The following is a 26876-nucleotide window of genomic DNA, read 5'->3' on the forward strand; positions in this document are numbered from 1 at the left end:
GTGTCTGTGCTATTTTTCTCAATGATTTTCATCCATATTGCAGGGACCAGACATTACATTAAAGCCGCAAGCAGTTTTAAATAACTTTTTTCTTATAGTAATCTCATTTTGTGCAGGGACAGTTCTAAACACGTGCCACTTCACAGGCATAATATAGACATCCAGCAGGTACAATATTTAAAGGAATTTTTCATTTTTTTTATTTTTTTATTTAAGCATCATTAAAATCACTGCTCCAGAAAAAATGACCATTTTTAAAAACTTTTTTTCCATTGATACATGTTCTCTGGGACAAGACCCGGGGTCTCAAAGACGTTTTACGACAATAACTTGCATAGTAGGCTTTAAAATGAGCACTTTTGAATTCGAACGTTCGAGTCCCATAGACGTCAATTGGGTTCTAAATGTTCGCGCGAGCGGTCGGTCCGTTCGAAGATTCTGGTGCGAACCGAACGGGGGGTGTTCGGCTCATCCCTAATCACGACTTATGAGTTATAGCCATTTTTAGCAGGGGTTCAAAAAAGGACAACAAAAAAGTTATTACAAGGGTTCCTCTGTGTTGAAAACTTTGAAAGAGGCTGATTTAGTCAATAGTTGCTTATCCCAGAGTTCAACTTTAATATGAATGTTGTGCTGCATGTGCATAGACAGATTTTGCTTGTATATTACCTTTGATTTTACATGTTTTTAAATGAATAATAGTATTTAAAGTAATTTCATTCAATTGATTCTCTTCTAGCTGCAGAGAATGAAGAAGAAAAAGCGTAAGTAATTGTGATGGATCCTATCCCACACTCTGCTGAGTGCTTCCGTCAGTAATACCGCTTCCTCCAGTCTGACCATCAGAGAGATATATTATTATAGCTGCATTGAATTCAAGTCTAGCCGGAAATAGCTTGTAGCATCTAGCAAGGTTTATTGGGCAGAATACAGACTTTTTATACACTTTTAACACAATGGGTTCGATAACGAGGTAGGGCTGACTCATGGATACTCCCCACTCCCCTCTCCCAACACCTTTAGCAGACAACTATATAATTAGCATGTTAATTAACACAGCACAGCCCAGGTGACCAGACAGCCCGTCTCCGGAGGTCAACGTGATCAGCTCTTTCAATGTTAATGTATTGTTCAGAATTAACAACTAAGGCCCCGTAAACATGACCGAGGAACTCGTCGGAAAAGACACATCATTTTCCTCGACGAGTTCCTTGTTAGGCTTGTCGAGGAACTCGACAAGCTTTCTTTGCGTACACACGGTCAAGACAAAATCTCCTCGTTCTCAAACGCGGTGACATACAACACATACAATGGCAGGGGAAGTTTGATTCCACTGGCACAACCCTGGGGGCTGCTTTTGCTAATCTCATGTTACTGCGTGTTAAGTAAAAGTAAGAGAGGATTTGCACTTTTCAGTCTGTTACAGCTTGAAAAATGTGTTATCTCCATTACAAATTCTACTTTTACTCCCGTCTCATACTTTATTCTGAGCATGCGTGGGTTTCTTAGCATACACACGCTCGAGTTTCTCGTCGAAAACCAGCCCGACGAGGAACACGACAAGGAAATTGAGACTCCCGTCAAGGAAAAAGAGAACTTCCTCTGCAAAAAAGCTCTCCCACCAAGTTTCTTGATGGATTCTGTCGGGTTTCTCGGTCGTGTGTACGAGGCTTAAGAATAGTCTTTGGGCAAATCCAAGAAAACAGTCTCTCAAAAATGTAACAAAAGATTCATATAGCAATAACAAATAACAGGTGAATGTGGCAGAAAAGGTGCCTGCAGCCAGTGTCCGCGACAGTAATCTTCTGCCATTTCTTCATTAAAAAGTATCATTATCAAGACCAGAAGGGAACGTTGTTGTGAACTGTATGTTCTGTTCTATGAATGCATTAAAGGAACTTTCAGAAATATCAGTTGCCTTTACAATGCTAGCACAACTTCCAAACCACTAAAGTTTAAATTAAATTGATCATGTTTTATTTTTGAAATATGCAAAATATAAAGTGTAAAAAAAAACACAGTATAATAATAGCATTAATTGCAGTGTCATTGCTGTAATGGCTTCATTCTGTTCTCATTATAAAATTTGTGATGATGACAATATTAATAATTGAAGTAATTGTGTATTGATGTTACAGGAGAAAGAAATAAAGCAAGTATCAACAGTAAAAATTATACACCCGCACTGTAATAATAATGAAGTAATAATTACAATCTTCAATCAAATTTTATTGCCTTTTCTACAGCACATGCTTTGAATAACTTTTCAAGGCTGCAAAAATAGACTTTTTTTCAAATAATAATGCTATGCTGTAAAACACAGAACTAAGTTTGTCTAGTTGTTCTTGTCTGTGTTATTGATTTTATTATTAGTTTAAATGAAAGTAAACCCCTGAAGACTAGCATTTCAGTTATAGGTGGATTCTGATGGATCAAATCACTGAGGCTGGGTTCACACTGCAGAATGCTTCGGCTCACAGCAGGAGTCCAGTGGGTCCCCATTCACCATTTCGGGGTTTGAGCCTAAATTTTTGGCTGAATTCAGACCTGAAACTGACCAAAAGATGCACAGGACTCCTGTGCAATTTGCATCGGAGCCCCTGCGGAGATGTGTGAACCGTTTCCATAGAGAGCCGGTCACAATCTCCTGCTATGTGAATTGGATGCGGTGAAATCCACATCCAATTCGCAATAGTGTAGACCCAGCCTAAAGCGGGGTTCACACTAGTGCAATGCGAGAAACCTGCGAATCCACTGCAGGTTCCCGCATCGCGCCTGACTCGCACGGCAGTTCACACTGACATAATCGAACTGCTAGGGAGTGTCATACAACATTATCACCCCCATTTCGCCTGGCATATCGCACAGTGAACTGACAGTTCGGACATGAATCGGGTCACATAGGTGTCAACACCCATGCGATCCGATTCTGGTGCGGCCAAAAAAAGGGTCCTGCGAGTGATTGGGCAGAATGCGGTGCAATATCAGCCATAATATCTGTATAGCTGAAATCGCATTGCACGGACATCGCATATGATTTGCACTGCAGTGTGGTACAAATCACATACGAGATCGCACAGCGCACTAGTGTGAACCGAGCCTCACTCTTTTTTTATTTCCTCACCAGATATTTAGTTCTGTCTCCCAAATGCCTTTTAGGTGCACTGCAAATTACATGTCTGCTGACATGTCAAAATATACAAATACGTAACTTTGCCTTGGTTGAGCTACTGGGGATAATTTACTAAAACTGGAGAGTGCAAAATCTGGTACAGCTGTACATGGTAGCCAATCAGCTTCTAACTTGTTTGATTAAGCTTTGACAAAAAAAAACAACTGGAAGCTGATTGGTTTCTATGCAGAGTTGCACCAGATTTTGCAAGCTACAGTTTTAGTAAATGCTACACACTGGGGGTTATTTCCGAAAGGCAATAATCTGAAATGAGGGGAAGCTCTGCTGATTTTATCATCCAATCATGTGCAAGCTAAATTGCTGTTTTTTATTTTCCTTGCATGTCCCCCGCAGATCTATAGTGACTGCACTTCCAAATCCACTTTTAGGTGCACTTGCAATGCACTTGTAGTGCAAAGTGGATTTGCCTTTCGTAAATAACCCCCACTGACACTAGTCTGCATGCATTTCCTTAGTCTCCATGCCAACCCCCCTCCTCTCCATGATCAGAGTGTTACATTCTAACTTTGTAGCAAGTCACACGGTGAGAGGCTGCAGGTAACTGTTCTGTACTTGTATATTATGTTGCCTGTCTGCAGGTAACATAAAAACCATATGATGTTAGGTCCACTTTAAAGTGGTTGTAAACCCTTACAGACCAATTTATGCTACAGGTAAGCCTATAATAAGGCTTACCTGTAGCTACCCAGGATATCTCCTGTGGATTAGGAGATATCCCCTGTCCCCTGAATGCGCCAATGTCATCGGCACATTCTCACTGGGGGAAACTGAAGTAATTGCATGTATGTGCCGTTGCTTCAGTGACCGTGCCGTTACAGTGACGTCATTGCGGCTCCGGCCAATCACAGCGGAGAGATGTTGGCGGGGGGGGGGGGGGCAAGGACCGCTGCGGGGGCTTCGATCTGAGGTAAGCAAATCATAATGAGCTAGCATGCTATGCATACTAGCTCATTATGCCTTTATCTTGCAGGTTTTTTCCCCCCCCAAGGGTTTACAAGCTCTTTAATTGGCTGTAGTGTAACATTACCTCTCGATGATAGGTGTGTGCTGTTAATCACTTGTATGTCTCGCCAGAAAGGCATTTCAGTGACAGAGGCCAATGGAGGCTGATCTATCTTCTAATGGAGCTCAGAGCTGATTATTGACACTCTGGGGTTAATTTACTAAAGGCAAATAGCACATTGCAAGCACAATGAGCGAAAGCTCTGCTAACTTCCATCATCCAATCACGTGCAAGCAAAAATACTTTTTTTTTTCTTGCATGTACCTCATTTACTAAGCTCTGGAGCAACTGCACTTGCAGAGTGCAAATACACTTTGCAAAGTGCACAGTCTATTTGCCTTTAGTAAATCAACCCCTCTGTACACACTGCTAGAGAAGGGTATGTAACAGCTTTTTGAGTTTCTGTTATTGCCCCTGAACTCAGGTAGGAGACAGAATGGCCTTACTCTCTGCCTGTAACTTCTGCTAAAAGAGGGAAGGTATATAGGTACTATAAATATGAGATCATGCAAACCCTTAGCGATAAGGCTGCAATATTATTACATAGAAACATAGAAGAGTAATGCCTGAAAAAAGGCCAAGTGTTCCATCCAGTCTGCCACATTTTTTTATTCATATTATTTATGTATTTTCCTATTAAAGTAATTGTAAAGCTTGTTTTTTTATATATATATATAGTATATATGAAAAATAACAAATATGCCTATACTTACCTGCTTTGTGCAATAGTTTTGCACAGAGCAGCCCCAATCTTCTTCTTCTTCTTCTTGGGTCCTCTGTCAGCGCCCAGGCCCCTCCTCTTCATCGGGTGCCCCCCCTAGAAAGCCGCTTACCTTGGAGGACGCCGTACATGCTCGCAGGGCCGATCCTAAGGTCACAGGCGCCTGGGTGCAGAAATATTTCTGGCGCCCCCACATGGGTGTGGTCATTTTACTAACTCCTCCCCTTTACAAATGTTTCTATGGCAACGACTCAACCACAGAAATTCTCCCACACAAAGTCTTCATTAACCTGGGATCCTTACATGATCTCTTAACAATAAACAAAATACAGGAAGAGTACTTTTTTGGGACCTGGAGGGGGGCCTCTCTGATGGACACAGAGAGGGCTTCTGTTAGAGAGTCTGTTAGAGCCCACAGACATACTACAGACATGATACAGGAGATGGTCAGAGACTGCAGACATGATACAGGAGACGGTCAGAGACTGCAGACATGATACAGGAGACGGTCAGAGACTGCCGACATGATACAGAAGATGATCAGAGACTGAAGACGTAGTACATGAGATGATCAGAGACTGCAGACATAGTACAGGAGACAATCAGAGACTGCCGACATAGTACAGGAGACTGCAGACATGGTACAGGAGATGATCAGACACTGCAGATATGATATAGGAGATGGTCAGAGACTCCAGACATGATATAGGAGATGATTAGAGACTGCCGACATAGTACAGGAGATGGTCAGAGACTGCAGACATGATATAGGAGATGGTCAGAGACTGCAGACATGATATAGGAAATGATTAGAGACTGCAGACATAGTACAGGAGGTGGTCAGAGACTGTAGACAATAGTACAGAAGATGGTCCATTAGACCCCTTTCACACTGGAGGTCAGGCGCTTTAGCGTTAAAAATAGCGCCTGAAAAAAGCCTCATCTGCAATCCCAGTGTGAGAGCCCGGGTGCTTTTCACACTGGAGCGGTGCGCTTGCAGGACATGCAAACATTTCCTGCAAGTAGCTTCTTTGAGGCACTTTCGTGTGTGTAGACACATCGGCGCCCCCTCCTCTGCAGGCGCCTGGGTGCAAAGCACCCTGTGCACCCTGCCTAGGGTCGGCCCTGCATGCTCGCTCCTGAGTCCCACTGCTGTATCCATTGACACAGACAGCAGGACCACCCCCCGCTCCTGTGTCACCAGATTTCATTGACAGCAGTGGGAGCCAATTGCTCCCGCTGCTATTAATCTGCCAATGAGGAGAGAGACAGGGCTGGGAGCATTTAAGGAAAAGGGGGGGGGGAGCTGCAGCAGAGAAGGTTTTTAACCTTAATGCATAGAATGCTTTAGAACCACTTTAACGATTTTATCTGAGTATACAGTGGATCTATGTTTGTCCCAAGCATGTTTAACCTCCCTGGCGGTATGATTCTGTCTGGAATTACGTACCAAAAGCGGTACAATTATTTGCAAGGAAATTTGGCGTTTTATACTGTAGGCCTGCAATTCTTAGGAATAACTCACTTAAATCTGACCAAACAAGAATCTAATAGGCATCCCGGGTATGACATTTTTTTAAAAACAAAATTATAAATTATAATATAATAAATAATTATAAATAATTATAACAAATAATAATATAATTCTAATAAAAATTATTCAATAATGTAATCAAATCAAAATCACTGAAATTTTCTCAGTTGCAAAATTGTCGCTGTCATTATTTTTTTTTTTTTATGACGAATTTCCCCACAAATCGCTATCGCACAATTCTGCAAGTGATTATAATTTATTATCGCTGTTTTTTAGCTGATCTAAAACTATTTTTGACATAAAGGGAGACTTTTGGTTGCTATGGACAATATACAGTTTTCAGGCAGAAAAAAAGGTTTTTATTATATAAAATGACATGTAGGACACTGGGCAGACCACTAGGGACAAGGGGGGTGTGTATTTTTTACATACAGTACAGTAATCTATAAGATTACAGTATACTGTATGTAAGGTGTTTGTTTACTTTTTTGAATTTGGCGCCGATCTCCGCCCCGTGCGTCGTAACGTCGCAGGGAACGGAGATCGGCGGCAAAGGAGGACGATGTGTGAATCGAGCGAGGTCCCGATCGCTCACACAGCGCGGTGGCATCGCTGGATCCAGGACAAGGTAAGCCAGCGCACGCTGCAGGCTCTGCATAGCTACCCCGAGCTTGATTCGGGGATACCGATCGCAGCATGAAAAACCCACCCCGAGTCACGCTCGGGGGTACCGCCAGGCAGGTTAAATCCACTTACTATTGACTGACTCACTACCTCTGCTAAAAGTTCCAAGCATAAACTATTCTTTCAGTAAAATAATACTTTCTAAGATTCGTTTTGAACCTTCCTCTTGCTAGTTTGACATCATGTCCCTGCGTTCCTGATCTTGGCATGAAAAAATACTGCGCCCCTGAACCTTGATGTAATAAAGGGTTTAAACATCTTCCCTTTTCATTCTTACCTCCAGACTGTACATATTAAAGGGTTTGTAAAGGAAATGTTTTCTTTATCTTAATAGCTCCCTTTACCTTAACCTGCCTGGCGGTCTTCACGAGTCTGACTCGGGGTTAGATTTTCCTGCTGCGAGCGGACACCCCGAGTCAGACTCGGGATCGCCTCGCTAGATCCACAGGCACAAGTTACTTACCTTGTCCCTGGATCCAGCGATGCCACCGCGCTGTGTGAGCGAGTGGGACCTCGCTCGATTCACACAGTGCCTCCGTGTGACGCCGATCTCCGTTCCCTGCGACGTTACGACGCACGGGGACGGAGAACGGCGCCAAATTCAAAAAAGTAAACAAACACCTTACATACAGTATACTGTAATCTTATAGATTACAGTACTGTATGTAAAAAAAACACACACCCCCTGTCCCTAGTGGTCTGTCCTGTGTCATGCATGTCATTTTATATAATAAAAACGTTTCTTTCTCCCTGCAAACTGTAGATTGTCCATAGCAACCAAAAGTGTCCCTTTATGTCAAAAATAGTTTTAGATCAGCTAAAAAACAGCGATAATAAATTATAATCACTTGCAGAATTGTGCGATAGCGATTTGTGGGGAAATTCGTCATAAAAAAAAAAAAATAATGACAGCAACAATTCTGCAACTGAGCAAATTTCAGTGATTTTGATTTGATTACATTATTGAATAATTTTTATTATAATTATATTATTATTTGTTATAATTATTTATAATTATTTATTATATTATAATTTATAATTTTGTTTTTAAAAAAATGTCATACCTGGGATGCCTATTAGAATCTTGTTTGGTCAGATTTAAGTGAGTTATTTCTAAAAATTACAGACCTACAATATAAAACGCCAAATTTCCTTGCAAATAATGGTACCGCTTTTAGCATGTTTTTTCTGACAGAATCATACCGCCAGGGAGGTTAATGCAGTGCTGTTTTCAAGTCCTCATTGTTTGTTTTTGCTCTCAAGTTGCTGTAATTCTTCTCTGATCTCCACACTTCCTGGTTGTCTGTTTCCTGATAACCACAGTACTGGGAGCTTTCTCTTTGTGGTCACTAATTAGGGAGGTGTGATTACTGTGTGTCTAAAACCCCTCAGCACCAATCAGTTTCGTTTTCCAAACCATCACTGTCCTGTATTGGCTCTGTACAGCAGAGAAGCAGGAAACATGCAAAAACGAAACTAGAAACTACAGGTACATTATATGATTGATTTTTATCTATTTTTAATCATTTTATAAAGGAATCAGTTAACTATTATGTCTCTATACCCTGTAAACAGTAATTTCAGCAAAAAAAAAAATGTTTATTTACAACTCCTTTAAGTTGGGGAAGTCTCTCCTGATATGTTTTATCTCTCAGACCTTTCACCTTTGCCTTTTTTGTTGCCAGTCTCTAAACCCGTTCTATCTTCTCATCAATATCCTTTTGTAAGTGGGGTCTCCACAACTAGACAAAGTTTCCAGAATTAGGTCTAACTAAAGATCTATATAGGAAAAACAGGACCTCCTTCCTTCTGCTGGAGACCCAACATTCATCCTAGAATTCTATTTGCTTTTCTCACTGCCTAGCCACACTGTTTTTGCCTCCATCTAAAATAAGTACCCCCAAATCTTTTCCCTCCGTAGTGCTACCCAACGCTGTACTTCCAACATTGTACTCTCTCAAGCAGGGCTCAAGTCCTGCGGGAACGCGTGGGAACGGAGTTCCTGCACTTTTTTCACAGCAGGAACCCAGTTCCCTTTGAAGGACTAGAGCAGCCGAGCCGCCCGAGCCAATCCTTCACTAAGCGGCGATGCCCAGCTCGAGTCACTGTCAGGGGCAGGCGAACCTTAGTAATCCTTTATGATACTGACTGCGTCCTGTATATGGATTCATCGGGTAGTGTGCGGGTATTCCGTCACTTCCTCGATGCCGCAATGTCTCCTGGGAGCTTATGTCATTGTTCCCAAGAGACATTGCGGAGCTCTGCCGCGATAGCCGCGGGATTTAGAAAGAAGTTGCTTAAAAAAAAATGCGGTTTAGAAATTATGCATATGAGCGTATCATTTATTTATTTTTTGGTGGGAGTTCCCACACTTTTTTCACAGGACTTGACCCCTGCTCTCAAGGGATTCTTTTTCCCTAGATGCATTATTTTAAATTTAGAAACATTGAACTGCAGTTTCCAATGTTTTGACCAATCTTCCAGTAATGCCAAATCTTTTTCCATGTTACAGACACCTCAAGGGATATCAACGCTATTGCACACGTTTGTGTCGTCAGCAAAAAGACATACCTTACCCACCAACTCTTTAGTTATATTACTTTCATATAGATTCAACAGAACAGTGCCTGGCCCCTGTTCCTAATGAACCCTATTTACAAACCACACTTTGGTATATATCCTTTAGCCAACTGCATATCCACTGAACTATCAAGGATTAAGTCCTAACTAGTACAACTTTAACTAGATCGTTATGTGGAACTATATCAAATGCTTTACTGAAATTAAGCACTACCCTGGTCCAAAACATTAGTGATATAGCTAAAAAATTCAATCAGATTAGTTTGACATTATCTTCTCCCCAGTAAAGCCATGCTGCTTTGGGTCCAGCCAGTTGTGTGTTTATAGGTGATTAATGATCCCTCTTTTTTGGAGTGATCCCATTAACTTGACTACAATAGGTATTGGAGCCTGGGTCCCAGGACATTTTGAGCCCCACCGGACCTCAATGTGCTTACTGCTTTCCCTGACCAGTGTTTATTTGGTAACTTAGGGGCAGATCCACAGAGCAAGTACGCCGGCGTATCTACTGATACGCCGGTGTACTTTCAAATTTCCCGTGTCGTATCTTTAGTTTGAATCCTCAAACCAAGATACGACGGCATCTGGGTAAGATCCGACAGGCGTACGGCTTCGTACGCCTTCGGATCTTAGATGTAATACTTCAGCGCCCGCTGGGTGGAGTTTGCATCGTTTTCCGCGTCAGGTATGCAAATTAGCGATTTACGACGATCCACGAACGTTCGCGCGGCCGTCGCATTTTCTAACGTCGTCTGGAGTCGGCTTTTTCCGGCGTATAGTTAAAGCTGGTATTTTGCGGCGTATAGATAGACTTGCCATGTTAAGTATGGCCGTCGTTCCCGCGCCAAAATTTGAAATTTTTTTTTTTTGCGTAAGTCGTCCGTGAATAGGGATGGACGTAACTCACGTCTAAGTTAAAAAAATTACGTCCTAGCAACGTCATTTAGCACAATGCACGGCGGGAAATTTTGGAACGACGCATGCGCAGTTCATTCGGCGCGGGGACACGCTTCATTTAAATGAATCACGCCCCCTACCCGCCGATTTGAATTCCGCCGCCAGAAATACACTACGCCGCCGTAACTTAAGGCGCAAATTCTTTGAGGATTCGAAGATCCGCCAGGTAAGGTACGGCGGCGTAGCGTATCTCTGATACGCTGCGCCCATCTAATTATCTGTGGATCTGGCCCATAGCCTCTTATTTATGTATCTCACCTTTGGTTCCTCACCTTTACTCCTTTAACCAAATAATTTGGCTACAGCAGCACTACTCACTGGGACCGCTGGTCCTGGGACCCCATACTTATTTCCTGCATTTCACGCAGGTTCCCCTCCATATCTACCCCCTTGGCCAACGTGAGAGATAATACTTCCGTGGTTAATTTGGGCGCTTGAGCTGACGGGACACCTGCTCCTAGATTTTCTCCTGACAAAGCGATTTTTATCGCAAAACTAGTAGAGAGACCCCCGTACCGTGACTCCAACACTCACCTGGATCCCCCACTTGGGGACTGCAGCTTCGGTGACTTGATCGGGTGTCACGATATGTGTACTGTTTTAATTGTCTTTTATGTCTGATGTTTTTTTATTTTTGTTTTCTGTTTGTTACTATATTAATAATTTGATATATTTTTTTGATATAACTGCTCTTTTCTTGTCTACCCACTCACTTTGTACCAAAATAGTCCTCCCTGCCCACTCTGTTCTGTGGTTCTCTTGGGTCCTTGGGGTTCCCTGAGTCCGCTCGCTATCTTACTAGATTTTGGATAATGGTACTGTTTTAAATTCATGACTATTAGTTTATTTTAGAGGTCAAAAATTAATTGACTACAATAGATGTTAAACGCACTGACCTATAATTGCCATAGGAACAATATTAACTGTCAGCCAGTCATGGGGAACTTCCCCTGTTTGAAATGATTAAATAAAAAGATCCGTTAATGGTCTACTACACCTCAAAGTCCTCTAAGAACACTTGGATTAATACCATCAAGGCCCATTGCTTTATTAAGCTTTAACTAAGCCAGTTTGTTTCCTACACCTGTCTCTAGACAGGATAATTTTATAATATACATTATATATACTGTACCATGAAAGGGAGATCCTACACCCAGGACTTTCCATGAAGCAGCACAGTGTGCATATTTATTTTTCGAAAGTTGAATTAAATTACTAATAAACCATGTTAATTGTAAAAGTCATTAACAGCAGCCATAACCACGTAAACCAAATGATTTAAAAATATAGTGATAGTGTGTATATATATATATATATATATATATATATATATATATATATATATATATATATATATATATATATATATACTGTATATAGGTGCATCTCAAAAAATTTAATATCATCAAAAAGTTAATTTATTCTCGTAATTCAATTCAAAAAAATTAAACTCATATATTATATAGATTTGTTACACACAGAGTGATAGATTTCAAGCATTTCTTTTATTCAATTTTGATTATGGCCTAAATTCAGTATCTCAGAAAATTAGAATGTTGTAAAAAAAATTATATTGTAGACTCCTGGAGGTTGATTTACTAAAGGCAAATAGACTGTGCACTTGCTGTAAGAGCAGTTGCTCCAAAACTTAGTAAGTGAGGAAAAGTTTCATTTTGCAAAGAATACCCAATCATGGGCAAGGAAAATAAAAAAATAAAGTTTTTTTTCTTGCACATGATTGGATGATGGAAGTCAGCAGAGCGTTTGCTCATTTACTAAGCTCTGGAGCAACTGCTCTTGCAGACTGCAACTGCAATTTGCAAAGTGCAGTATATTTTCCTTTAGTACATCAACCACATGGTGTCACACTCTAATCAGCTAATTAACTGAAAACTCCTGGGTTTCCTAAGCCTTTAAATGGTCTCTAGGTCTGGTTCAGTAGGTTACACAATCATGGGGAGGACTACTTAACTGACAGTTGTCCAGAAGACAGTTGTTGACACCCTCCACAAGGGAAGCTAGCTGTTCACAAAGTGCTGTATCCAAGTTAATTAATGGAAAGTTGAGTGGAAGGAAACAGGAAAAAGTGTGGCAGAAAAAGGTGCACAAGCAACAGGGATTACCGCAGCCTTGAAAAGATTGTGAAGCAAAAGTCATTCAAGAATTTGGGGGAGATTCACAAAGAGTGGACTACAGCTTGTGTCAGTGCTTCAAGAGCCACCACAGACGTATCCAGAACATGGGCTACAACTATCGCATCCCTTGTGTCAAGCCACTCTTGAACCAGAAACAACATCAGAAGAGTCTTAGCTGGGCTAAGGAGAAAAAGGACTGGACTGTTGCTCAGAGGTCCAAAGTTCTCTTTTTGGATAAAAGTAAATTTTGCATTTAATTTGGAAATCAAGGTCACTGAGTCTGGAGGAAGAGTGGAGAGGTACATAATCCAAGCTGCATGAGGTCCAGTGTGAAGTTTCCACAGTCCGTGATGATGTGGGAAGACATGTCATCTGCTGGTGTTGGTCCACTGTGTTTTATCAAGTCCAAAGTCAGCATAACCCCCTACCGGGAAATTCTACAGCACTTCATGCTTCCATCTGCTGACTATCCTTATTGAGATCCTGATTTAATTTTCCAGTAGGACTTGGCACCTGCCCACACTGCCAAAAGTACCAATACCTGGTTTAATGATCATGGTATCTCTGTGCTTGATTGGCCAGCAAACTCGCCTGACCATTCTCTCTGGGGTATTGTCAAGAGGAAGATGAGAGACACCAAACCCAACAATTCAGATGAGCTGAAAGCTGCTATCAAAGCAACCTGGGATTCAATAACACCTCAGCAGTGCCACAGGCTGATCGCCTCCATGTCACACCGCATTGGTGCAGTAATTCATGCAAAAGGAGCCCCGAACAAGTATTGGGTGCATACTATACTGTTCATGGACCTACTTTTCAGTAGGCCAACATTTCTGTACTACAAATCATTTTTTTGTTTTATTGGTCTTATGTAATATAAAAAAAATTCTGAGATACTGAATTTTGGGTTTTCACTAGCTGTAAGCCATAATCAAAATTAAAAGAAAGAAATGCTTGAAATATATCACTCTGTGTGTAATCAATCTATATAACATATGAGTTTCACTTTTTGAATTGAAAAACTGAAATAAATTAATATATATATACGAAGCCAAGGAAAGATGGAAAAATCTCCAAAAGGCATCAAATTACAGATTAGACATTCTTATAATACGTCAAAAAAAGTTAGATTTTTTCCATCATTTACACTTTCAAAATTACAGAAAAAAAAAATGGCATCTGCAAAAGTTTGGGCACCCTTTGGCAAGTATCACAGCTTGTAAACGCTTTTTGTAGCCAGCAAAGACTCTTTCAATTCTTGTTTGAGGTATCTTTGCCCATTCTTCCTTACAAAAGTCTTCCAGTTCTTTGAGATTTCTGGGCTGTCTGTCACGCACTGCTCTTTTAAGGTCTATCCATAGATTTTCAATTTTGTTGAGGTCAGCAGATTGTGAAGGCCATGGCAAAACCTTCAGTTTACGCCTCTTGATGTAATCCCCCGTGGATTTTGAGGTGTGTTTAGGATCATTACCCATTTGTAGAAGCTATCCTCTCTTTAACTTCAGCTTTTTTATTTATTTATTTAATAAAAATTCTTAAAAGTACAAAATGGTACAAAACGCAGTCAGTTACCCGTAGGCCTCGATGCGCCGAGAACAACAATACAGCAACAACCAAAAAAACACACAGGCAGCGGAACAGATCAAAATTTAAAATGGCTAGCAGATCAAAGAACTATAAAAACCTATGTAATTCCATAGGCTTGACTGAAAAGCTCAGTTTTTAGAACCTTCCTGAACTTAAAAAGATCATTCTCAAGCCTTAATTTTAGAGGCAGGGAGTTCCAAAACTGTGCTCCCTGGACCGCACTCGTCCTCCCTCCACATTTTTTCTTTCGAAATTTAGGGATCACCAAAGTTTCCGAATTAGCCGACCTTAAGGTACGGTTAGGCACATACTTGGTGAATTTTTCCTGCAGGTACACTGGCCCCTTGCCATGGGTAGCCCTGTGCACCATGCAACCAGTCTTAAACAGAACCCATTCCTTCACGGGTAGCCAATGCAGGGCTCTCAGCGATGGCGTGATGTGGTCACGACGACCAACACCCGTGAGTAGCCTTTGCCACAGATGGCATCAAATTACCATCCAAAATTTGCTGAAATTTTATTGAATCCATTTTTCCTTCTACTCGTGAAATGTTCCCTGTGCCACTGGCTGCAATACAACCCCAAAGCATGATTGATCCACCCCCATGCTTAACAGTTGGACAGAGGTTATTTTCATTAAATTCTGTGCCTTTTCTTCTCCAAATGTACCTTTGCTCATTCCGGCCAAAAAGTTATATTTTAACCTCATCGGTCCACAGAACTTGTTTCCAAAATGCATCAGGCTTGTCTATATGTTCATTTGCAAAGTTCAAACGCTGATTTTTGTGGTGAGGACGTAGAAGAGGTTTTCTTCTGATGACTCTTCCATGAAGACCATATTTGTACAAGTATCTCTTTATAGTGGAATAGTGTACCACAACTCCAGTGTCTGCCAGATCTTTCTGGAGGGATCGTGCAGTCAAACGTGGGTTTTGAACTGCTTTTCTCACAATCCTGCAAGCTGTTCTGTCTGATATTTTTCTTGGTCTTCCAGATTTTGCTTTAACTTCCACTGTTCCTGATGACTGCTATTTCTTAATTACATTCCGAACAGAGGATATTGACATCTGAAAATGCTTTTCTATCTTCTTATAGCCTTTCCCAGCTTTGTGAGCATCAACTATTTTCAGTTTCAGTTTTCTAGACCAGGGTTTCTCAACTCCAGTCCTCAAGGCGCCCTAACAGGTCATGTTTTCAGGATTTCCCTTAGAAGAAATGGCTGTGGTAATTACTAGGGCAGTGAAACTGATCAAATCACCTGTGCAAAATAATGGAAAGCCTAAAAACATGACCTGTTGGGGCTCCTTGAGGACTGGAGTTGAGAAACACTGTTCTAGACAACTGCCTAGAAGAACCCATGGTGCTGATTGTTGGGGCAAGGTCAGATGAGTCTGGGCATTTAAAACCTTTGAGATTGACATCACCTGGTCTTCCCAGACGATGATTGAGAACAATCCATGACACTGGCAGGTCTCAGCTTTGCAAAGGGGGAAACGCATGCTATAAATTCTGCAGGGTGCCCAAACTTTTGCAGACGCCATGTTTTTGTTTTTTTGTTGTTTGTAATTTTGAAAGTGTAAATGATGGAAATAAATTACACATTAATACAATTTTTTACCTGGGGTGCCCAAACTTTCGATCCCACTATGTGTGTGGAGCGAGAGAGAGAGAGAGAGAGAGAGAGAGAGAGAGAGAGAGAGAGAGAGATTATTTAAAAATGCATTATTACATATTATGATGCTAACAATTACATAGACATCAGTAGTTAATGTCTTTACATCTTATTCTAGCTTCATTATTGTTAGCCATTTTTAATCAGTCAAAACACTAAGATTAAGTACTTTCTTTAGTATAACACAAATTTACCCCCTGTAATCTGTTACTAAGTGAATGAAATCCTTCCCATGAGCTTTTGACTTAATTAACTTTGGAAATATTACCTTGCTTGCATCCTCTGTGAAGTATATATTTACAGTATATTGAATAACAGTAGATTATCAGACATTAAACAGCAGGATTTAAACATCCTGCATGATTGTGACCTCAGAAAGTCAAGGAAAACATTTCAATTACAACCTTGTATATCTAGGTGTAAAACCATCTATTTTCATTCGAAACATAATTGTGTTACATAAATGTATTTTATCCCATAGCACACAATTATTGTTGTAATTTACATAGGAAACTGTTGCAACGACTGTTAACATATTTCAACCAAGGCTCTTATCTAGGGTTGGAATTTGCCAGTGGTCATCTCTGAAAGTGGGGTAGTTCTTGAGCAGAGCAGGTCTGTGTGGCATTGCACACAATAATGTCCCTATCATGCAAATAGCACCATTTTTGAAGTTAGGAAACAGCAACCTCAAAGCATAATGAGACTTTAAATTATAAGTCTGGGCTTAAACAAATGTCTGCTCTCTTTGGAGTAAAAAAACTTTCATATAGAGTATTTTTTGTACAAAGTTTAGACGAGTTTAGGAAAGTTTTACGTTTTTTTCTGTCAGTGAGCTCCAATCAGAAATGTGAATGAGAAGGTTTTTTTTTGTCCTGCCTCTAAGCGTTGATCTTAAAATATGCCTGTAAATGTCCTAATGTGTATGTACACATAGGATAAAATTGAGTTACTTATACAGGCAGAACACAAAACTCCTGTAGAAGCAAAGTTTTTGACACCAGTGTGTATGGAGCCTTTCAGATAACACCTACAGTATTTTGTCAGATTCCCCTTTAAAGTACAGACCATGGACATTATGGGGTTAATTTACTAAAGGCAAATAGACTCTGCAAGTGCAATTGCTCAGGAGCTTAGTAAATTAGATGAAAGTTCACTTTTGCAAAGAATACCCAATCACATGCAAGTAAAATAAAAAAAAAGAGCTTTTTTGCTTGCACATGATTGGATTCTGCTAATTTACTAAGCTCTGGAGCAACTGCACAGTCTGTTTGCCTTTAGTAAATCAACCCCTATATACTGTATGAGCAATATGTACATATTTTGAAAAAAAGCGTTTTTGCTGCCTTTTTGCAGGTTGTTAAAGCGGTGGTTCCGCGGATTATCTCTTTTTTTTTTTGCCATTCTTCTAACGCTCTTACCTTTATTACTCCTCTACCAGTGTGTCCCACTCCTTTAGCCGGCGTAGTCAGTGTTCTCGAGGAAATGATATTTTATAAAAATAAGCGATGGACGTTTCCATTTTAACTTTGGGCACTTTGAAGCCCACAGTGTATTCTTCCGGGATAGGGCGAATGTGTTCCCATTCCTAAAATGGAGAATTTGTTGCCGCCCACGTCACATGACCCACTTGCCGAGTCACGTGAACGGCGAGATATCGTAAGCCGTAAGCACAGCGCGTCTCCTGGGATTCTCATGCCTCACTCCCAGGAGACATAGCGGTGGGGGAAAAGGAACATTCACGCCCACTCCCGCGGGGAATATTGAGTGACAGCACACAAACGGGAGCATTAGAAAGGTAAGGATCGAGATGAAAAAAAAAACAACAACGGATTATTTATTGTCTCTGGCTACCAGTTTGATTCAGCAGAAGTCAAAACTTAGGGTGAACCACCGCTTTAAGGAGTCGGCTCTTGCCTGCATCCTAACAACCAGTAACTCATACCTGCTATCAACCAGCAAGAATGAGACATTAGTTGTTAAGGAGCTTGCACCTGCCTAAACACTGGTAACCTGGTAGTTTACAAAATGCAACCTTAAAGCGGTGGTTCACCCTAAAAAACAAGTTTCTACCATTAAATCCAGCATACTAGCGTGAGCTACAGTATGCCTTTATTTATTTTTTTGCGCCGTACTCACAGTTTAATCCCGTAGTGAAGTTTCAGACTCCCCGCGGGGAATGGGCGTTCCTATGCAGAGGGAAGATGATTGATGGCCGGCTATGGCGCGTCACGCTTCCCGAAAATAGCCGGAGTAGGTCTCGGCTCTTCACGGCGCTATACGGCGCCTGCGCACAGACTAGGAGCTGACTGCGCAGTCGCCGTGAAGAGCCGAGACCTATTTCGGCTATTTTCGGAAAGCGTGACGCGCCATAGCCGGCCGTCAATCATCTTCCCTCTGCATAAGAACGCCCATTCCCCGCGGGGAGTCTGAAACTTCACTACGGGATTAAACTGTGAGTATGGTGCCAAAAAATAAAATAAAGGCATACTGTAGCTCGCGCTAGTATGCTTGATGGCATGCTAGAATTTATTTTATTTTTTTAGGGTGAACCCCCGCTTTAAAGTGGACCTTCCCCCTAACTGTGAGTTGTCCTTGATCATGAGAGAACTGCCAGGACCCAAAGCCAGTCAGAGCGCATGGGCACCTCTGCACACGTGCCATGATGACGGCACTTGGGGGGCAAAGCCACTTAACAAGGAAGACTGAAGTTCAGCTTTAAAGTTTACCTGTGCTATCAGAAACATATACAGTAGACTGTTTTGGTTAACTAGATAGTTAATGCTCGTTGATCCAGAACAAGCTTGCAGCAAGAGAAATCAAAGCAAGGTCAGAACTCTCGATTTGCGTACTTGTGTGCATGGAGTACTGAAGTCACTATGTGGAAGCCAGACAGTTAACAATTTTATTAAAACAGGAACATCATAGCAACTTGCATAATTCCATAGTGCAGGTTTCCTTTAAGGTGCCAAAAAAAGCAAAATGTTAAAATTAAAATCAGAGATAAATTAGCTTTTTAAAGCCTAATTAACCACTTAAGGACCCCCTCACACCGATATACGTTGGTAGAATGGCACAGCTGTGCACAAGCACATACCTGTACGTGTCTCTTTAAGGCCCAGCCGTGAAGTTGCGAGCGCGCCGCCGCCGGCACGCTTGCCACCCGGTCCAAAGCTCCGTAACCGCGCCCTCGGCACCCGCGGTCCCAATCGCCACCGGTTTCCCGCGATCGGTCACTGGAGCTGAAGAATGGGGAGAGGTGTGTGTAAACACACCTTCCCTGTTCTTCATTGTGGCAATGTCAGTGATCGTCTATTCCCTGATATAGGGAAAGACGATCACTGACGTCACACGTCTAGCACCGCCCCCTACAGTTAGAAACACATATGAGGTCACACTTCAGCACCCCCTAGTGGTTAACTCCTAAACTGCAATTGTCATTTTCACAGTAATCAGTGCATTTTTATAGCACTTTTTGCTGTGAAAATGACAATGGTCCCAAAAATGTGTAAAAATTGTCCGATGTGTCCGTCATAATGTGGCAGTCATGGAAAAAATCGCTGATCGCAGCCATTAGTAGTAAAAAAAAATTATTAATAAAAATGCCATAAGACTATCCCCTATTTTGTAAACGCTATAAATTTTGTGCAAACCAATCGATAAACGCTTATTGCGATTTTTTTACCAAAAATAGGTAGAAGATTACGTATCGGCCTAAACTGAGGAAAAAAATGTTTTTTATATATTTTTTGGGGATATTTATTATAGCAAAAAGTAAAAAATATTGCATTTTTTTCAAAATTGTCGCTCTATTTTTGTTTATAGCGCAAAAAATAAAAAACGCAGAGGTGATCAAATACCACCAAAAGAAAGCTCTATTTGTGGGAAAAAAAGGACACCAATTTTGTTTGGGAGCCACGACGCACGACCGCGCAATTGTCAGTTAAAGCGACGAAGTGCCGAATCGCAAAATGGGGCAAGGTCCTTAACCTGCATAATGGTCCGGATCTTAAGTGGTTAAATGAAATATAAAATTATCCAAAAGTCCTGCATCATCCCACATCACCACCATATCTATCTGTGATTTGCTAGTTGTGTAGGTCATGTTGAGCATGGAGAATATACATATATACATATTTAATGTAATAACCTACTTAAAGGTGCCATATACTGTATACTTGCATCCTGCTTCATTACAGGGCCCATCCATTAGGGGAGCCTGGGTGCCGCCCACCCTATCCTCGCCACCCCCTATATGCATAATAGATAGATTCATGCATAGCATCCACCGCAGCAGCCCCCTTTCGGGTATCCGGACATATGAATTACAGCAACCAAGGTTTTTTTTTCTAAGCACTGATTAAGCTCTAATAGGCTTCTAAATGGGTGGATTCGGGACGCAGAGCATTGCGTCTGGAGCCCACCCAGTTGTGTTGCAACATTGATCCTCCTCCCAGTCAATCAAGGAAGCAGGTATGAAACCTGTTTCCCGATTGACCAAAACGTCTGGTGATCCTATTGGACGCCTAGGGCCCGAGAGGAGGAGAGAGGAGACACCACGAAAGCTGTTTCAGGAGAGGACACCGGTCACCTGAGAAGCTTTCCCCAAGCCCGCTACGCTCTCACTGCCCGCATCCAAGGTAAGGACATCAGGTGGTGGTGGGGGAGTGTGTTAGTGCCACGGGGGGTGGGGGGGTTGCACTGTTTGCCACCCCCCCAAAAAAAAACACCAGCTGCCACTGAGTCTTTATTAGTTTTGTACCATTACAGAATGTTATACTCTGCAACAGGGAAATGCAATTTATCTGGATTTTTTTTTTTTTAAAGATGAGGATAAATTTTTTGAACAGTTGCTTTTATTTTTGAAGGCAAAACTTTTTCTTTTCATTTTGGATAGAGTAATGCTGGCCATACACTCTACAAAAATGTTGTCCGAACGACCTTTCGAAAAACGAACGTTCGGCCGTGAACGCAAACGATATTGCCATCATGTAATGACCGATAAATCGTTCAGTGGACATAAATAAAAAAATATATATATTTTTTTTTTTACATATACCCAGTGCAGAAAGTTTCGGATGGGAAACACATTAACCTTCCGATTTATCGTTCGTTGGGCAGAACATTTCCAAACTTGTCCTTCGTTTTTTCGGCTCAAAAACGTCCCAACAATTATCGATTTTGTGTCCATTAACTGTTTCGAAAAATGAACGAACTGTCTGAACGAACGAATTTCGGACGATTTTCCGTATAGTGTATGGCCAACATTAGGTAAGGGTTTTTATTTTGCCATCTGTGTCCCATTGGGGAGATTTTCCTTCACATCCTGAAGGAATGCCAGTGTGTCACCAGGGTCACCAGAATTAGTGACCCCATTGGAAAATATACCCTTGATTATTTTTCTGATGTCAGAAAAAAAAATTGGGGATTTTTTTTACTTTCACTCTAAGTGAAGGTAAACAGGACAAATAGAGAAGGTGAATCTCCCCAATGGGGGCACAGACAGCAATAAAGACCTGACAGGGGTTTCAATTCCTTTCCACTTTATCCCAAAAAACAAACAAAAAAGCTTTGCCTTTAACACTTTAACGTGTTGAGTTGAAATATAATTGACATTTCTGTGTTTTTTTCATTTACTGGTAAAGGTGTGCTGAAACTAAGGAGAATGTTAAACTGCTTTCAGTAAAAACGGAAACTCCTACTGGTAAGTGTCCAAAAGCAATCTTTATCATTGTCTTTATACAGCATGTCATGCATTTTCAAATGGGAATGAAAGAAATGTGGACAATTTCAAACAGGAAAAATTGGGATCAGCCCACCTCAAAGTCTTATATCCCATAGGTTAAATCACCTGGTTGCTTCTTAGGCCTCGTACACACGACTGAGGAACTCGGCGGGCGAAACACATCGTTTTCCTCGTCGAGTTCTTGTTAGGCTTGTCGAGGAACTCGACGAGACAATTTTCTCCATTCCCGTCGAGGAAAAAGAGAACATGCTCTCTTTTTGGCTCGACGAGTTCCTCGACAGTTTCCTCGATGAAAAATGTACACACGACCGGTTTCCTCTGCAAAAAATCTCTCCCACCAAGTTTCTTGATGGATTCTGCCAAGGAAAACGGTCATGTGTATGAGGCCTCATACTTTCTGATAACTGTTCCCATGCACCTTAAAGCGGTTGTCCCATTCCCAGAAAAACTGCCTGTTCTGTACTGGACTGGCTGTAAAGAAGTACTGGGATCTCTGGAACGAATTCCTTACCTTTGAGATCCCTAAGGCCCCTTTCACATTGAGGAGTTTTTCAGGCGGTAAAGCGCTAGAAATAGCGCTGCTATCCCGCCTGAAAAAATCCTGCACTGCAGACTCAATGTGAAAGCCCGAGGGCTTTCACACTGAGGCGATGCGCTGGCGGGAGACAAAAAAATCTCCTGTCAGCAGCATTTTTGGAGCGGTGAGAGGAGCGGCATGTATACCGCTCCTTCACCGCTCCTTCCCATTGAAAACAATGGGAACCGCGGCAATACCGCCCGCAATGCGCCTCTATAGAGGCGCATTGCGGGCGATATTAACTCTTTATCGGCCGCTAGCGGGGGTTAATACCGCACCGCTAGCGGCTGATACCCGCGGCAATTCCGGCGGTATAGCGCCACTATTTTTAGCGGCGTTATACCGCCACCGCAGCTCCCGCCCCAGTCTGAAAGGGGCCTAAGAGATTTAAAATGCCAGGATATACAAAGCCATCTCTTTAATTACATATGCTTTTCTGCATACTGTCTACCTCAAATTAGAACTTCAATAAAATTACCAGTGACTACTTAGCCAGCAACTTTTGGGAAAATAAAGAGTCAAGAGTATATTATATACTGGAGTGTAGGGGCCAGGAGTGAGTAATGTACAGCTCTCAGATGTCAAAAGTGTATAACGTACAGAGCACAGGGGTCATAAAGAGTATAGCATTAAGGAGTGCACAGTGCAGGGGTCAGTAATACGTAATGCAGAACACAAGTTTAGGGGTGGGTAAGGCACAGAGCACAAGGGTCAGTAGTGTGTAAGGCACAGGGCGCTGGGCTCAGGAGTGTGTAGTGCAGGGGTCAGGAGTATGTAATGCAAAATGCAGGGACCAGGGATATGTATCACACAGGCCAGTTTACACAGTTGAGCAAAAAAAACTACCCACACCCCCCAGTAAAAATCCCCCAGTACAGATCTCTGTCCCAAATGTACAGCCCCACCCAATACAGACGTCTACCCACTTTTCAATTTCTCCAATGCAGACCTCTGCCCCCCAGTACAGATTTCCAATCCAAAATAGCTTACCCCCAAAATACCCCAAATACAAATATTCACCCTCCCTGCCTGAAGTCCAATTCTCCCCTAGCTTTTGCCACATGACGCTGCACATCAAAGCTGAGGAGGACTTTAGGGAAGCCTTGATCTGCTCTGTATTATCATGGTGACTTAGCTCCGAACAGACTGGTGGCTGCAGTGCAATTGGCACTGCAGCGTTGAAACTTAAACACAAAAACAGTCAGGTGGTGACAGCAACAGGACCCAATAAACCCCACAAGTGATGTGGGACACGTGCCAGATAGAGATGGGCTGAACACCCCCTGTTCGGTTCGCACCAGAATTTAAGAACAGAGAAACAGTTCTCACCCGAGCGGCTCATCCTATTAAAGTCTATGGGACCCGAACTTGAAAAATCAAAAGTCCCCATTTTGAAGACTTATGTGCAAGTAATTGACCATAAAAAGGTATGGGGGTCCGGGTACTACCCTGGGGACCATGTATCAATGCAATTTTTTTTTTTAAATAATTTTTTTATAGAGGCAGTGATTTTAATGATGCTTAAATTGCAACAATAACGCCCCCCCTCCTGAACTATACCAGGTAACATGCTCTCAACATGGGGGGGGTGGGTGCTTTGGAGCAGAGAGGTGCTCTGCCTCCCCTGCTACCCCAAAGCACCTTGTCTACATGTTGATGGGGACAAGGGCCTCATTCCCACAACCCTGGGCTGTAATTGTGGAGGCAGGGGGCTTACCGGAAACTGGAAATCCCCTTTAACAAGGGGGTCCCATATACCACCCCCCCTATGTGAATGAGTATGGGGTACACAGTACAGTTATGACAATTAAAAATAATACAGGAATCCATTATCAATCATGCCGCCCGCTGCACCAGCGGACCCCAAAGAAAAGGAAGAAAAAAATTGTTCCGTCGTCAACTAAGGCAAACCACCAAATGCCTGGTTTGCCATTTGACAGTTCTTATATAGGTAAGGGTGGGGCCACCTGCGACATCGCCTACTGGCACTGCACTATTGGGACGTCACTGACCCAGCATGCATCTGTTGGTGATGTGACAAGGGGGCGGTGCCACCAGGTGACGTCCCCAGGTGGCTCTGCCCCTTACCTATATAAGAACTGACGAATGGCAAGCCAGGCATTCGACCGTTTGCCTTAGTTGATGGTGGAGTGTTTTTTTTATTTTTTTCTGGTCCGGGAGTGGCGTCAGTGCTGTGATTGATGATGGATCTACATCAGGGGACTCTGTTTTTTATTTTTTAATACAGGAATTTTTGAAAACTGTCTGTGTTTTATTACTTTTTGACACCATACTCATTTACATAGGGGGGTCGGATCTGGGGGCCCCCTTCTTAAAGGGGCTTTCTGATTCAGATAAGCCCCCTGCCCGATAACTCCCACAGCCCAGGGTTGTGGGGACGTGGCCCTTGTCCCCATCAGTATGGGGAAAACTGACCATACTGGGCTGGATGTGCTTTGTATGCCTAGCATGGTCAGTTTACATTGGGGAACTGGCAGCGTCACCCGGTATTCTGTATTAGTCTCTATTAATGAAATAACTGGTGTTTTTATTTGAATATATAGTATAGCATGAAGCAAGCTGTATATACTGTATATACTGTAACATAACATGACATAATTTAATTTGTATTCTTTTGTATTTTACAAGATATGAAAAGGACATCATCAAACCAGATGGAATCTATTGAATGTTGAAGACTAAGTGACCACACTGTTTGAACAGATTTTAATGTATTCCCTAAACTACAATGAGTTGTCTCTGTTTTATGTGTAATAAAGGATACGTTGTTTTTGTGTCCTAGAATGCCAATATTCCAAAACTAGAAATGGCAATGACTAGCTGTTATATTACCAAATGAAAACTTTTGTTTTATTTCTTTAAAGTGAACCTGTCAGCCATCTACCAAAGTAGCACAAGCCATCGTTACCTTTATCAGCCACAAAACTCTTCTCTGTGTATATCTTCAGATTTATTTTTTAAATATATGTAAACCTAACAATGAACTTCTCTTATCTGCTCACTTTTGGCGTGTTAAATACCCCAGTGAAAGTGTTTTGTTATGTCATTTATTAAGTGCAAAAAATACCTGTTGTGTCAGACTTTTATAGATGTCCGATGTCCTCTGCACACTTCTTGTGTTGTTTCAAGGAGTCTTCAGTTATTTTCTTGCACTACATAATGATCTCTATGATAGTTTATGAGAATGTTAGGAATTTATTAGTTTAACAATAGCTAACTGGGCAGGGCTGACACCAGGTCCTGAAGTTTCTTGTAATTCCACATAATTAAAAGCTGAGTGCATTTCTGGAAAATCGGCATATATTTTTTACCTTCCCCTGACATACTCTTTGGGGTAGATTCACAAAGAAATAGATCGGCGCAGCGTATGTGAGATACGCTACGCCGCCGTACCTTACCTGGCTTTAGTTTGAATCCAGGAAGATTTTTTCGCCGTAAGTTACGGCGGCGTAGTGTATCTCTGGCGGCGGAATTCAAAACGGCAATTAGGGGGCGTGTTTCATTTAAATGAAGCGCATCCCCGCGCCGAATGAACTGCGCATGCGCCGTCCCTAAATTTCCCGCCGTGCATTGCGCTAAATGACGTCGCTAGGACGTAATTTTTTTTAACTTAGACGTGAATTACATACATTCCGATTCACGGATGACTTACGCAAAAAAAAAAAAATTCAAATTAAACGCGGGAACGACGGCCATACTAAACATGGCAAGTCTAACTATACGCTGCAAAATACCAGCTTTAAGGCCCCATTCACACCTAAGCGACAAAACGCCCGACGCGGGACGCTTCTGTCGCTTGAGGGGAGAATTCCCATTGCCGTCTATGGAGATGGTTCACATCTCATAGACGCGCAACGCCTGTCGCCTGAAAAAAAGTCCCGGACCCTTTTTTTCACGCGACAGGCGCGTTTTCCCATAGACAGCAATGGGAAGACTTTAGAAAAAAAAATAAAAAAAAAAGAAACATTTGTAATCGCGGCAAATCTGCCGCTACACGTGTACGCGGCTGTCGCTTAGGTGTGAATGCAGCCTAACTATACGCCGGAAAAAGCCGACTACAGACGACGTAAGAGAATGCGACGGCCGCGCGTACGTTCATGGATCGTCGGAAATAGCTTATTTGCATACCCGACGCGGAAAACGACGAGAACTCCACCCAGCGGACGCCGAAGTATTGCATCTACAATCCGAAGGCGTACGAAGCCGTACGCCTGTCGGATGGAACCCAGATGCCGTCGTATCTTGGTTTGAGGATTCAAACTAAAGATACGACGCGGGAAATTTGAAAGTACGCCCTCGTATCAGTAGATACGCCGGCGTACTCACTCTGTGGATCTGCCCCTTTAGGTTTGAATTGTCAAACAGGTTTAATTTAAAAAATCTTGCTAAGGTGTCAAGTAAAAATGCATTAGCAACATCCAAAACACAAATCTACTAACACATAATATTAACTTAAAGTGGTTGTA

At 41.9% G+C, this 26876-nt stretch overlaps 1 protein-coding gene across 2 annotated transcripts in view; it reads left to right on the top strand.

Annotated features, from left to right (window-relative positions):
- The window catches only part of EMCN (endomucin), a 183872-nt gene extending 158169 nt beyond the window's left edge, over nucleotides 1–25703 (top strand). For both annotated transcript variants that reach the window (XM_040330027.1, XM_040330016.1), the window contains exons 11-13: nucleotides 740–764; nucleotides 21712–21770; nucleotides 25039–25703. In XM_040330027.1, coding sequence (XP_040185961.1) covers nucleotides 740–764; nucleotides 21712–21770; nucleotides 25039–25085 — 131 coding nt within the window. In that variant the 3' untranslated portion in view covers nucleotides 25086–25703. The remainder of the gene's footprint in view (nucleotides 1–739; nucleotides 765–21711; nucleotides 21771–25038) is intronic.
- Nucleotides 25704–26876: the final 1173 nt, after the last annotated feature.

Source organism: Rana temporaria, chromosome 1 (genome assembly GCF_905171775.1).
Source record: "Rana temporaria chromosome 1, aRanTem1.1, whole genome shotgun sequence".
Taxonomy (NCBI): Eukaryota; Metazoa; Chordata; class Amphibia; order Anura; family Ranidae; genus Rana; species Rana temporaria.